This window comes from Prinia subflava, chromosome Z, assembly GCF_021018805.1.
Source record: "Prinia subflava isolate CZ2003 ecotype Zambia chromosome Z, Cam_Psub_1.2, whole genome shotgun sequence".
NCBI classification, from domain to species: Eukaryota; Metazoa; Chordata; class Aves; order Passeriformes; family Cisticolidae; genus Prinia; species Prinia subflava.
This window is the reverse complement of record NC_086283.1, coordinates 97,221,054-97,235,851: the sequence shown is the minus strand read 5'-3', so window position 1 is coordinate 97,235,851 and position 14,798 is coordinate 97,221,054. Positions and strand designations below refer to the sequence as shown.

Genomic DNA, 14,798 nt, shown 5'->3' with positions numbered 1-14,798 from the left:
AGCAAAATTTATGTCAGTGAATACTCAACAACAAATTCCCAAAGCTGTTAGTTACTGTTCATTTCTGGGAGACAGCAAAAAGTACTGAGAACTTTGACTGACCTAGAGAAGATTTTTGTTTTACACTACTTTTAATGTGAGTTTGCTCTGCAGTTCCTTACATTTTGAGGAATACAGTGCAAGTGAGAAATCCCTGAGTTCCTTTAAACTGTTTCCCAATTAGAGAATGTCTCCTTCCTCCGATTCTGTAAGTGGCATGGCTTAATACAGAACCAGGAGTGCACTACATGATCCACCAATGATGCATAACAATAGAACAAAACAATGTCTTCATGCTGACCAAAGGACCTGTCCTTAGGTATCCTAAATATACTTGAGAGTGAGAAAATCTCATCTGAAATATGTGGTGAAATGTATGTTCCCTCTTCTAGACAGAAATATCTTAAAATATTTAATTCTCCTAGTCTGGGTCCATGAATTGGGCATTTCATTATTTCAGTGTTGTGTCGGGTTCTTTTCTGATTTGTACTAAATCTAGAGAGAAGTAATATCCCACATTAATATTTACCTTTTGTGATGTTTGTGGCTTTCTAGTTTGTAGTTTACAAATTTTGCTGTGCTATTTTTATACCATTTTTATATTTAATTACTTTTTTTACCTCATAAGAACATAAAATAGTTCCATCCAACCACATGTATAACAATAAATAGTCTATCAACCAATGAACCACTCCACGGCAAGACAAGAAGCTACTGTCTATATCAACTGATGCCATTTATAACATCAGCTGATATGTACTTAAAATATTATGGCATTGACTGCATACAAAGATTACACTGTGAAAGAATTGGGCAAACTAAATAATTGATACATTCTGAAGCCTATAGATAAGAGGATTAGTGAAGTATCCTGCAGCCTTTCACTTATGTTAGCAGTCCTATCAAAGTCAAATGCTATCAGGACTGTCTGAAGCCTGCTGGAAACTCTTTGAACTGACACCCCTAACTCTCGAGTGACTGACAATTCCATTTCATCTGCTGTGGTTCTGAAGTCCAGGCTCAAGAAGAGGGACTGGGACTGCCCAAGAACAGGCACCTAAAATGCAGCATGAAACCCACAGCTTTATCTTTTATCACATTTATCTTTATTTGTCAGATTTGTCTTTCATATAAAATGGCAGTGAATTGTCCAGGAATGTAAGTCTATAACTATTGTTACTATTTATTAACATTAGTATTTTTACTATTACTGAATGACATTTGCTCTCTTAAAGAATAGTTCCTTCTTAGCCACAAGCAATACTTTTCCCAGAACACATTACATGACATATCTCTGTCACGCAGTGTCTTCTTCATCCAGCTGTGCTCTACTAGACAATATTGTTAGATATCTGCTTACTTCAGCTCCTAACATCAACTCTTAATGATTTTTTTTCTTTTTATTCTTGTGATGGACTGAAAACTTGAGGAGAGATTAAACTCAAGTTGGTATATAAGGGCTGCATTAAAAAAAAATAAATGAAGGGGAAATGCAGGGAAAGGACTGTGAGGAAACTGCAAAAAGTCTATGTTGCTGTATCCAAAATTTAGTGTTGGGGGCACTTTAAACCCCCTGTGTCCAGATGAGCACCCTACCTTTATTGTGATGCCATGGTTGAGTAAGAGACTTCTGGTTTTTTGTTGCAGAGACAGCATGGGTGCAGAGAATGGCAAGAGTAATTAATTGGCCCCTAATCTGTCCACCTGGAGAAGCAGGGTACCCGGGCAGACTGTGATGCTTTCTTCTCTGAAAATTGTTGGAAGTAACTGGGCAAAGATGATCCTGACATTTCCTGTTGACTGACTGACACCTGGCACTTGTGCAGAGGTTCTGAAAAAAAAGGGTTGTACCTCCTCTGAGACCACACCAGGGCTGCAGTCCCAGGTACCCAAGAAAATGGCTGTGTGCAGTTGAGGCTGTAGCTGAACCTCCCAGCCCATCCACGCAGGACCAGGACCTTTGAGAGAGCGTCAAGGTCATTCTGTCACGTGAGCTCCCAAATAACAGCTCTTGCAGAAGAATCCCACAAAAAGGGGGATGTTCTGACCCGCTTTTGAGGACATTTCAATATGTGCACTGTCGAGCATTTCTGGGGAGCTCAAGGATTGTTTATGCTGACTGTGTGTCTTTTCCCCTAGAAACAGGGCAGATCTTCACACTCCTTAGCCTGAATCTGACATAACTTGCTGATCAGTGCTGGTTCTGCTTCTCCTGTCTAGAACTAATTTTCTGCACAAGGTTTAGTGCATTGGATTTATTTTGTGTAGTAGTTGGTGGGGGTTTTGGTGGTTTTGGTTAGGCAGTTGCTGTGACTAGACCACTACTTCTCCCAAAACTCCCAGACTTCTCTTATGTTGCTCTGCTTTTGTGACACTCACATGCTCTTCACTGCCTTGTGTGCAAGCCTTTGATTTTTGGGGGAGATCAGGATTGTTTTTTATGGTGTTGTCTGAATATTTTATAGTTCTCTCATTGAGGCCTTGTGTACCTTTACAAAGCATTGACAATATTAATAAACTTTGCAGAAACACCGGTAGTCCAAAAGGAAACACAGACATTAACTGGTTTTAAGGCATGGAGGGAACAGTGACAAAGTGAGAAGAGTCAAGTCAAGCCTAAAGATGTCATTCCCAAGATGATGCTTTCCACCTACCTTGTACTTTCTGTATACTAGAATATCTCAGGATATGAGTCTGTAAAAATTAAAATGGGCTATTTGAAGTATGTTTCCAGTCCCACCTCTGCCAGTTTAGATTTGCTCCAGATCATGCTCATGCTACTCTTTCTCAACTGCAGGCAATTTGTGTCCCTTCTTCTCGAGTGAGAGTGTTTTACTGGAGAATCCTGAAAAGCAACGAGCTATCAGCTCTGCATGTGGATTTACAGCTCTGTCTCGAAGGCTGTGAACTCTCAGCCATGTGAACCACGCTAGGCTCGGAACACTTGGTGCGCCGTGCTTTCCTCGGGCGCTTTGCCCCATTACTAAATGTTCGCCATCAGGGCAAACAGCGATCAGTGCAGCGCAGGGGCAAGAGGGGAGGCCCGTGGGGCAGGGTGGCTCGGGGAAGCCTTTTTTCGCTGGCTCGGAGGCGAAACTCATCCCTGTGGAGCGGTTCCAGCAGAGCGGGGCCGGGCGGGAGCTCCGGGGGCGGGCCGGCCCTGGAAGGTGGTGGCGGCCGCCGTGCCCGCCCTGCTCACCTGGGCAGCGGCGCCAGCGCCGCTCCCTTCCGCTCCTTGGAGGATGAACGGGCCGGGGAGGAAGGTAAGGGGAAGCCGGGAGGGTCAGGGGGCGGCGGGGCGACCCCAGGGGCTGCCCCCCTGTTCCAGGGTGCTGGAAGCCGGGAGACGACGGCGTCGGATGCGGGCACTTCTGGGGCGTTCTCCCGCTGCGGTCGGAGGAGATGCGTCCCACCGCCCGTGCCGCCGCGGCGTCTGCCCGGCCCCGCTCAGCTTCGAGCTCAGCTGTGCCCGGAGCCCCAAAGCCGAGGGGTCAACCTTTCTGGTGGTGCCGGGACCACCGAGAGGGATTTCTGTGCAGATATTCCTGGAGAGGGATACATCAAGGGAGAAGAGTTCTGTTGGTGAAGTAATAATGAGCAAAGAACAAGCTGCTTGTGAGGAAATGACTACCGAAGTGCTGCTTGGGGGGTCTGTTCAGTGCTGCCAGGAGAGCTGCGGTTGCATTTCTTAACTTTGGTTTGCCTTTGGGTTGGCTTCACAGCACTCAGAAGGGTTTGCTCGAGAGCAGCAGCCTAAGCCTTTGAAATGTGGTGTGATCAGTGTTGTTCTAGAAAATTTCTCATACCTAGAAGTATGTGGCCACTGTCCTGCCAGAAGTTAAACTCCTCGGGTAAATGCTGACACCTCTTGCTACTGCTAGTGGCTGAAGGCTGTTGTTGCTATGTGTTTGTATGTTACTCTTCCTCTTCAAAACGGTGTAGAAAAGGTTCGTTGTGTCTCTCAAAATAAAGCTGATAGTAAGGACAGTACCGTTTTGGGTGGTTCTAGGGAAAATGACTGCAGGTGTCCATCCCCCGGAGGGAATCTGCATCCCTGGGGCAGCTCATCACCTCTCAGCAGTGAGGAGCAAAATGCCAGGACTGCATCTTCTCCTACGCCTGGGGAGGGAGAAACAACTGCGGACAGAGAAGGGCAGGAGCCGATGCACTTCCTTGCTCGTACACAAAGCAGTTGAGAGGGTAGAGTGGAGGAAAGCCACCTGGCCCCCTGTGCACTCTCAGAACAATTTGTGCCTGGCGACTTATACAATGCCAAGGGCTGCTAGTGGAAAGGAAGCCAGACTGAGTTTCCTCTTCAGCTTGGCTCCCTTGAAACAGTCTTCTTCTTTCCCCACTGCAAAATATCCGTAATGTAAAGTATTGTATGAACTTCTGGGCAAAACTGGACTAAGTGACATTGTTTAAGCCCATCAAAATCTGACTGTGAAAGGAAGATCAAAGTCAAATTCTCGCTGAGATTAGCAAGCAATTCCAGGAACTTCATTCTATTGAATAATACCTACCAGAGGGTATAATTGTAGAATTTTGCAGCTGAGAGACTGCTATTCACAGCAGTCACAGAGAAGTGTAACAAAATTAAGGTAAATTAAAACACAGTTTTGCTTCAATGAGTGATTTTTCAAAGTTATGAAATTAAAGGAATTTGGGGCAAGATTTTTTTTAAAAAAGTATTATTTTTTGTTTTGGTTGAGTATTAGAGAGGTCATTGCTGTCAGTGATGTTCCTCTTTATTTCTTTGTTGAGTGAGTCACTGGATTTGTGGATTGAAAACCACACTTAAAAGTAACCTTCACTTCTTGTATTTAATATATTTTGGATTTCCAAGTGCCATGATTTCTTGTATTCTTGATGAGTAAAAGCATGAAGTTAGCATTTGATAATGTTATACATTATCAAAGTACCATAAAGATGAGGGGTTTTTTAACAAAACAGAGGTACACAGAGAAAAGTTCTATTCTAGCTGTCATGATTATTTTTCTCATATCCAGTTTAAGTTAAAAGCAGTGCATGTAGTCTGGATAATTTAAATAATTTTTAGGTATTGACAGTGCTCTAATCTGGGTGTACAGGATGTTATTTTTTACTGTAGTTAAGAAATTTGTTGGACCAATATGAAAGGACTTGGAAACTGTTGAGCTTCCTAAAAGCCTAGTAAATTTTTTTGTACAGGCTTATTTATACATTCTTAAACTGGTTTTACAGTAAATGAACCATGAATAGAGGTAACTGTCTTCAATAGCGGGTTGTCAAGTACCAGATTTTCAAGTCTCTGTAAAATACGACCTCTGAAGTAGTAAATTCTTACTGCAATGAACTGGGATTTACAGATGATACTTTCAATAATACCAACATCAACTTAGCAATCTACTCATAGCATAAAGCCTTAATATTGAGGTCAGAGGGAAGCCTATGACTGGCTTTGGAAGGGATATAAAGTTTTGAGGAGTATATTTTCCTCATTCTGGAGGGATTTGCAGGTGTAAACACCATAGAGAATGTATATCCACTGCTTTCTACTGGAAAAAAAATTACACGATGCTTCAGGGTTCCACTGCTGGCTTCCAAAATCACTCATATGCTTAAATTCATCATGCTGAAATTAGTCATGTGTAAAAAATTGGTTTCCTGTGAGCATAAAATTTGTTAGGATTTATAAAGTTGCAGTTAAAGCCAGCAAAGGCTCTTTAGTAGTGAAAAAACTGATACATGTGAATATTTTCCAGTGCGTGGATGCACTCACTCCATTCTGGGGCCATACTAAATATGCATTTCTGAGGGCAAATTCCACTTCAGTATTGCTGTCCCTTCTGTACGTCCTTGGTTGGCACATGCTGCTCTCAGTAAACCTTCTGCTTTCGTGCTCATCAGTCAGGGCATACTGCAACAAGATGACTTCAGGAGCGTGACTGGAGTGTGCTGTAAGAGGTGGTGCAAGTGTGCACCCTCTTTAAATATTCCCTCTTTCACCCTGTTCAGTAAATCCATGGTTGTCTTCTCACAGGCAAGATGCAGGAAGAGCACTGATGGTAGGAAAAGGAGCCTTTAACTTTTCTTTGGTTCCTAATTCAGTGACAGATGTACTTCCCCTCTGCAGCCACTCACTCAGCTCTGCTCCAGCTTCTGCTCACACTGATCATCACTCACTGGTTCTGTCTCTAAGTTCCTCCTGAGCACCACGCATCTGAGGAGAGGCAGAGTTTTAGACTGTTGAGCCTGGAGAAGGGTAGACTCAGGGCATATTTCATCAATACAAAACTGAAGGGAGGGTGCAAGGACAGACTCTTTCAGTGGTGCCCATTGACAGGTCCAGAGGCAATGCACATGGAAGAAACTGTAGCATGGGAGATCTCTCTGAATATCAGCAGGGAACTGTAAGGGTGACTGAGCACTGGCATGAATTGGTAGTCCAGAGGTGTTGTCTTCATACTTGGAGATACTAAAAACTACATCTAGATATACCCATCCCAAGCAACCAGCTATAGATGGCCTTTCCTGGGTGTGTGGGATTTGACCAGATGACCCTTTCAAACTCAACCATCCTTTAGTTATTTGATTCTTTGATTCTGCTGTCAGGCAAAGCATTGTTGCTCTTCACACTTTCCTGTTGCTTCTCAACAGTCCACGTAGCTCCCCTGGCACGTTGCACAGAGAGGCTCATCCTCTTTAGTTGTGCTCTTTCACCATTAACCTAAAGTAAACAGAGTGAGGGTTGCTGCTTGAGGACTGCATTTAGCTATGCTTCTCCAGAATTGTGACTTCTTATTCCTACACCTTATTTTCTGGCATCAATTCAAATGTATACCTACGCAAGGGAAATCCATGTGAGAATGGGCAGATTCCTGCAATGCTGTCTGAAATCAATAGCAAAGTTGTCACTGAATTCAATGGGAACAGGGCAGAAACTGGATACTAGGATGTTAAGGAAACCTGACTGACTAACTGACTAACAAAATAACTAATCTGATAGTTGATGTCAATTCAGAATAAGAGATTTTGAATAGCTAGCAACACAACTTAGGGTACGACATTTTATTTCCACCAAGCTCAGTCTGCAAGTCAAAATATAGTTTATGTTCACATCCTTTATTAAAATTCTAAATGCCATTGGTACCTGGGGTGGGTAAATTCCCATGGAAAACAGTCGGAAACGAGATAGTCAACAAATTTTACAGGTCTTTTGGGTAACATCACTTACCCAAAAGTGAAAGGTTTTTGGTGTACCCCACAAGTGTGTGGGTTCTGAGTGGCATTTCTGAGCTCATGGCTCTCTTCCAAATCTCAGTTGTGGTGTATGGCAGGCAGCTCAAACCCCCAACTTAAATTTCCCAACCATTAATAGGAAGGATGAGAGACTTGAGAGTATTGCAATGAATGCATAAAACTGGCTGCTCTTGTTATCAAGTGAGGATTTAAGACACATTCATCCACAACTAGGTGCATTATGCTCTGGGAGGCAGTGAGGTCTCCTCCAGAACTGCAGTCTAAGCGGCAAGAAAGGCTGCATGGTTGAGTGATGAACACAGTCTGCTTCATTTTACTTATACTGAGCCTATCTCCAAGGTTGTCCTCAAAGATAGGCACCAGCAGAGCACTGTGGCAGTGGGCAAAAGTGCAAATATGTAGCGTATGCAAGATGTGAGCCTCAACTTCATCTGTGAACAGTGACAACTAGTGGGGAAAACATTTACCTAGAAAATTGTTATTACCAGGGCTCACTGTGGTAACTGGAAAACTGAAAATACTTTGTCAAACAGATTGATGGTCTCAGTCCAGTTTCTTGATGGATTGGTGCCTGTCTATATTGCCATAATTGCAACGACCAGTGAACTGCATCAAGAGAGACAGAGGCTAAAGGCTCAAAGTCTCTCTACACTGAGGCGTTTTAGCTGTGAAATCATCACTTATGAATAAACTGAAATTTAATTCATGAACGTGCTTCAAAAGTATTAAGAACCAAAAATAATATATTCAGACCATTTTGCCTTACAACATCACAATCCCTGCACCAACCATGCTTCACATTTCTAGTATTTCTACATCATTCACTAAAACTAGGAGGAGAAACAGTGGTCAAACATCAAGTAATATTCCAAGAGGAAGAAAAGGTATATACACAAGTGTTCCTTGGTGACTGGGTTTCAGATAAACGCTTTATGAGGCAGGAAGCATACTTGGAAGCTTGGATGACATTACCAATTCTTGAAGGATTTATTATGTGCCACTTAAAAGAGAGAGATTTAAACTAAAACCTTGCAAAGACTTAAACCCCCCATATTTAGCTTTACACCTCCTACATAGTTTCACTGAGGTCAATGAAACTATTCACCATGGAAAGCTAAGAAGGTGTGTAAATCTCTGTAGCATTAAACATTTTTCTTGATTATCTCCCCAGGGACTGGAAACAGGGATTGGCAGCTATCAGACACCTAGGGTAAAATGGCAACTTGTGTCATTGAATGTTGGCTTAATTGAAAAGCAGCATTAAGAATTGTGAAACAGTTCTGGCCTTTTCCCCCTAACTTGCAGTGGGTGCTATGTGGCTCTAAACCGCTCCGTTTAGTACCCCCGAACAACTGAGATTTGCTCACCCATGACTAGGGCACATTTTGGCTGTCAAAACAAGTATTTGTAACTTTCTTTAAAACAGTATTTGGCACAACGGGGGTTGCTCGGTGTGTGTGCGTAATAACGGGAGGCTGCCTGGGTCGCGAAGAGGCGATATGACAATGATCCTTCTCCTCATCCTTCTCCTCACCCTCCTCCGCTTCCCCCCGCCCCAGGTGGACACAGCCCGGTGGTCGCAGGCGCTTCGTAGGACGGTGCCGAGGAGGGGAAGGGGCTGGGCAGATGTGGGGACCCCGGCGGCAGCGCGGGGAGCCGTCGGGGTGACGGGGAGGCGCCGCAGGGGCGGGAGTGGCCGGGGGAGGCGCCGGTGCCGGCAGCGCGGGGAGCGCGGCGCAGGGGCGGCGGCCCCGCAGCCCGGGCGGGCGGGCGGCAGGTGGGAGCGGAGCGGAGCGCAGCGGCGGAGCGGCGGGGAGCGTGGCCGGGAAGGGAAGGGATGGGCTGCGCACCCAGCATCCATGTCTCGCATAGCGGTGTGATATACTGCCGGGACTCGGAGGAGTCCAACTCCCCCCACCAGACCACCACCATCTCGCAGGGCACCACCACCCTGCACGGCCTCTTCGTCAAGACAGACGCGGCCGACTCCATCCCCTCCGTCCTCGCCTACCAGAGCCGGCAGCCGCCGCCCTCCGCCGGCCCCCGCCGCAAGGAGCGCAGGGAGTCCGGCGGCGCCTCCGCCCGGTCCAGGACGCCCCACTGCTGCAGCGTCGAGGCGGAGACCCAGACCAGCAGCTCCAGCGCCAAGGTAAGCGTCGCCGCTCCGGAGGGACCTCCGGCTGTGCCGGTGCGGGTCCCCGCCGGCCGCGGCGGAGGGAGGACCGTGCGCGGAGCCAGCGCCTCCCCCGCCGGAGGATGCTCGGCGGGCGGGATGCAGCTGGCAGAGCGGTGCCCTGGTGCCCACTGACTCACCGCAGCTGCGGCGGCCGGGCCGGGCCGGGCTGGCACTGCTGCGGGGGGGCCGCCTGGCCTGGAGCTCGCCGGGGGGAGCAGCAGCCGCCGGGCCCCTCGGGCTCTCTCCGCCTCTGTCCGCCCCGAGCCCCGAATCTCGGTGCGGCTCCGGGGCGCCCTTGTGCTGGGATGGGTCACGCACACCCAGCGAGTGGGGCAAGGTTTGTTCCGAGCTCTGTGACCGATGGCAGAGTGGGCGCCTCTGGGAGAGGCGGAATAGAATCTCCCCCCCGAGTAATTCTCAACTGCAACAAGCCCGTACTTGGTGCTGGCTTTACTTCACCCCTTTTTCTTCCCGCCGCATCTGGTTAAAATGCACTGTTGCTATCGGGCGTGGATGTCGGGCTGAGAACCGAACCGCGGTGATCTGCACACGTATGCTAATGCACCTTGCAGGTGTTGGGCTGTGGAGATGCTTCTGGAGGAGCGGGCTGTGTCCGTAGGGTACCTGGAAGGCTTGCGTCCCCCTCTCAGTGGCTGAGGCAGGCACTGCTGCAACCTGCCTGTCACCGTCTTCACTTAAGTTTAGCACTTAAAAAGAGATCGTTGCTCTGGATTTTTTTCTTCCAGAGGTTTGTTCGGTTTTCTTTATCTTCTTTTTTACTTTTTTCTTTATTTTTTTTCTTCTTTTTTCTTTTTTCTTTTTTCTTTTTTCTTTTTTCTTTTTTCTTTTTTCTTTTTTCTTTTTTCTTTTTTCTTTTTTCTTTTTTCTTTTTTCTTTTTTTTTCTTTTTTTTTAATATCAGAGTAGGTTTTTCATTAACTTCCCTGAAAGTCTTTTAGAAATTAAATTTTGCTTTGTTGCCCCCTTCCAAAGTTTATTGATAAAAGTTTACTGATAAAAAACCGGTGTCGTGATCCTAGCTGCACCTTAGGTACAACTTCTCTGTTGTACTAAGAAAGCAGGATATCATGTCACAAAGTAATCCAGGTATTTTGTTAGAGTATCAGTAAGAAATTCCAAAGGTATAAAATGTTCCTTAATAATTTAAAAATTCAGAAGTCATCTTAAGGAAAATGTAAGGAGAAATCACACAAAGAACCCCAAACATGCCCACAGCCCATTGTCAGTTTGTTAGTTTAAGTGCTGAGAAACTTGTAGAATTGTCTGCAGTCACACTGACTGTTTTACTCATTCATATGAAGAACCTGCATCATCAACAACTGGGACAAAATTCAAGCAAATCTTTGTATTTCTTGGATTTGTAGATTTTTTTTTTACTTGTCAGTGCAATACTTAAGACAAAACGTGATTTTTAATGTAGAGGAGAACAAAATTAAAACACTTTCACAATTGTTTAAGTTGAGAATTGACAAAAAATGAAAGAATTGATAGAAAGGTTTTTTTGAGTCATAACTGAGTTCTCAATAGTTTTTTATGTTATTAGGTTATGTGCTGTTATAAGCAAATATATTTCTCAACTTTCTAGTTATTTAAACTTAATGTATTTCAGATACTTTTGAACTTTCTGATTGGTATTGTAGTGTTCTGGGTTCAACAAGGCCCAGGGCTGGCTCCTGCCCTTGGCTCACAACAGCCCCAGGCAGGGCCACAGGCTGGGGCAGAGGGGCTGGAAAGGACCTGGGGGTGCTGTGCCAGCAGCTGAACATGAGGCAGCAGTGCCCAGGGGGCCAAGAAGGCCAAGGGCATCCTGGCCTGGATCAGCAGTGGTGTGGCCAGCAGGGCCAGGGCAGGGATTGTCCCCTGTGCTGGGCACTGGTGAGGCCACACCTCAAATCCTGTGTCCAGTGCTGGGCTAATCACCACAAGTCATTGACGTGCTGGAGTGAGTCCAGGGAAGGGAAATGGAGCTGGTGAAGGGTCTGGAACAGAACTCCTGTGAAGAACAGCTGAGAGAGCTGGGGGTGTCTGGCTTGGAGACAAGGAAGATCAGGGGGACCTTCCTGTTCTCTACAACTGCCTGAAAGGAGGGTGCAGCCAGGTGGGGTTGGTATCTTCTCCCAGGCAACAAGAGACAGGCTGAGAAGAAACAGCCTCAAACTGCTCCAGGGGAGGTTCAGGTGGGACATCAAGAATTTATTCTCATAAAGGGTTGTCAGGCATTGGAAGGGACTGCCAAGGAAAGTGATAAAATCACAACCCAGGAATTGTTCAAGAAATGACTGGATGTGGCCCTTCGTGCCATGGTCTAGCTGGCAAGTTGATGTTGTGTCAGAGGTTGGACTCGATGATCTCAAAAGTCTCTTCCAACCTAATTAAATCTGTGATTCTCTGAAAAGACATCCAAGATCAAATCCAATCTTTGACCAATCACCTCTGTATCAACGAGACCATGGCACAAAGTGCCACATCCAGCCTTTTCAAACCTAAATGATTCTGTGGTTCAGTGATTATTTTTGATAGCTTCACTTCTTTTCATGAATTACGAGTTTGTTAGGTTTCTGGGATTTTTAAAAGTTATTTAACAACTGTTTCAATTATATAGTAGAAATATTTCCGTTCTTATAAGAATTAAAATGTGTTTTTTTTTTTTTTTTTGAGTTAGGGCTGCCATTCTTACTGCCAGTCCTGGCACGATTTTGTACATCACACTAAAGTTGACTACAGTAGGATTAGATTAGTACAGAACTATCATAAAGGCAAAATAGTATACTGTATATGACAGATTATAAGAAGTGGAAAAACGTGGAAACATGTTTCTGCAGTAGTACACGATAACAATATTTATTTCCATAAATACTCAAAAGTGAAGGAAAATATTCTTTATTTTGGTATGGAAAGCATGTCTAACAATGCCATGTGGTTTCAGCTGCTGTAATGCTTGGTTGCTTGTATTAGCTGTATTGGATATTCCATACCATATGGCATCACACTTGGGAAAAGCAGGAGGAAGGGAGGGATTATTTGGAGTGATGGTGTTTGTCTTCCCAAGTAGCCACTGCACAGACTGCTCTCCTGGGAATGGCTTTACATGTGCCTGCCCATGGGAAGTGGTGACTGTTAATTCCTTGTTTTGCTTTGCTCATATGTGCACCTCTTACTTTACCTATTAAAGTGTCAAAATTCATGAGTTATTTCACTTTTACTCTTCAGATTCTCTCCTCATCCTGTGGGTGGTGGAGTGAGTGAGCAGCTGCCTGGGGCTTAGTTGCTATCTGGGGTTAAACCACCACAAAATCTCATATAAGTGTATTAGGGGACAAAACCAATATACTGGTCAAATGGTTGTTAGCACTATTATATATTAAAATAATTTCCAGTTACATATATATACACATATATATATGTAACTGCTCAAAACACTTAAACCATGTTGCTTGGTGTGTCTTCATTTTGTGTCCCAAACTGCTCTTTAGTTGTTTACACATTCGAGTATTGCACTATTTAGATTTGATCCTGCCTTTATACAATGTTTTAAAACTCATCCACACCATGGTATGAAACTAGCATTAAAATGAATCAACCTGTAATAATTTCAATGCTATTCAGTTCAAATAAAAATAAAATAAAAGCCAACCAAACAAAAAATGATCCCATGTCACTTAAAATATATGGCTTATCCAAACCTTACTTTCCAAGTATTTGATCTGTGTTCATTTGGTGTGAGGTCAGTGTTAAAAAAAGACTTTGTTTTGTTTTGTTTTCTTCTCCTTTCCTTATTGAAAAGTTCTGAACTGTTCAGAGCATTGGGATGTGTTGGTCCCATCCCACTCACACTGTTTGTGAGTGACTCTTCAGCAGTTTTGGTGGGTGGGTGTTTCTTTTGATCTTGAAAGCTTGGTAAACAATTATCTACAGCTTGCCTGACAGAAATCTCAAGTGGACTTGTTAAGGCTTGGAAGACACATCTGTACCTTGAATTGGAAGAGGACTCACAGTTTCTGGTGCCCAGCTCTGTTATTAAGGTACTTGGGCAGAAGTACTCAATTCAAAAAAACCAGACATTCCTTCCCCTTGTACCCTCCTTCAGAGAGCCAAACAGTATCCTGAAAAGAAAGAGTATTAATGTCTCAGATGCTCCATCAGCTTTGTGTAAAGATACAAGGCATTTAGCTTCCACCACGGACTCATAACAATGAGCTGAGAAATTCTGACTGTATAATGGCTGCTTGACCCATTGCTCAGTGATTGCTGGTTCTGAAGTGCAGCAGTACCACCTGGTTAGAAAGAAGTAAACAGTTTTTTGGACACTTCCTTGGGGATTTGAAAATGGAAAAAATGCTTACCTTATATATGCTTACTATGTGTTGGGAAGGATCCTTCAACTATGTCCTTTGATTATGGCCAAATCTTAAGCAGAATTTGTGACTAGTTCTGCTTTTCTTTAATATCTTGAGACTGCAGCATTAATAAAACTTTACAGCAACAGACAAGTTTCAAAGCTCATCTTGCTAACATATTAGCTAGATGGTAAAAAACCTCCAAACAACTTGCAGTCTTTCATTGATTGCTTTATCATAGTTTTCTTCTTGAAATTACAAGAACAGCAGATGTAATGATCTGGTTCTTCTTATGCTGTGTTCTTTGTGGAAGAGAAAGACCTGTTTATGAACCTCTTGATCAGTCACAATAGCAATAGGTTTTGACAGTTTTCAGGCTTTTTTGTAGCAAAATAATTACTAGAAGCAAAGCTCAGAATTAAGCAAAAATATGATGGGACAATGTGTCTTACCAGCCTTGGTAAGTTCCAAGGTAGAAGTGTTGGGACATATCCTTTTCTTCAAAATGTCAAGGACTTTGCTTTTGGATTTTTTTTTAATGCAGGGGAATAAGTCAAAGACTGCAACCACCAAACACAAAGTGGAGAACATGGAGAAATCCAGGCACTGAGAGAGTTGTATCAAGTCCATAGGTCCTGCAGAAATGCAGGCATAAGTATTGCCTTGATTTCAGATACAGTTGTCTTTCAAGCAGTACCATGTGTAAGAAAACTCAAGTGTAGTTCTTGCACTTCTGGTTTTGTTTGAAGCGTTCTATGGTTTAACTGGCTGCTAGTAAGTTCTGTGGCATGTGGAACATGCCAGATGTAGTGTAAACTTGGAAAATAAACCTCCCAACTCTGTAACTTAGTGTGATGAAGGTCCATTTCACAATTCAGCAGGACACCTGAGTCAAAAGACACCTCTTGAACATAGCTGAGGTTGCAGAGTTGGCATAAAAAAATCAGGCAGGACAAAAACTATGTTTTGTTGAACTATGTTACA

The 14,798-nt window shown here is 44.1% G+C and overlaps 1 protein-coding gene across 5 annotated transcripts in view; it reads left to right on the top strand.

Moving 5' to 3' along the window:
- Positions 1-3,096: 3,096 nt before the first annotated feature.
- PDE8B (phosphodiesterase 8B) overlaps positions 3,097-14,798 on the top strand; it is an 81,670-nt gene continuing 69,968 nt past the window's right edge. For 2 of the 5 annotated variants that reach the window (XM_063423386.1, XM_063423385.1), the window contains exon 1: positions 3,097-3,302. In XM_063423386.1, the coding sequence (XP_063279456.1) occupies positions 3,282-3,302 (21 nt within the window). In that variant the 5' untranslated portion in view covers positions 3,097-3,281. Of the gene's footprint in view, positions 3,303-8,909; positions 9,431-14,798 lie in introns of those variants that run through there. The other 3 variants (XM_063423383.1, XM_063423382.1, XM_063423384.1) reach the window with 2 other exon arrangements.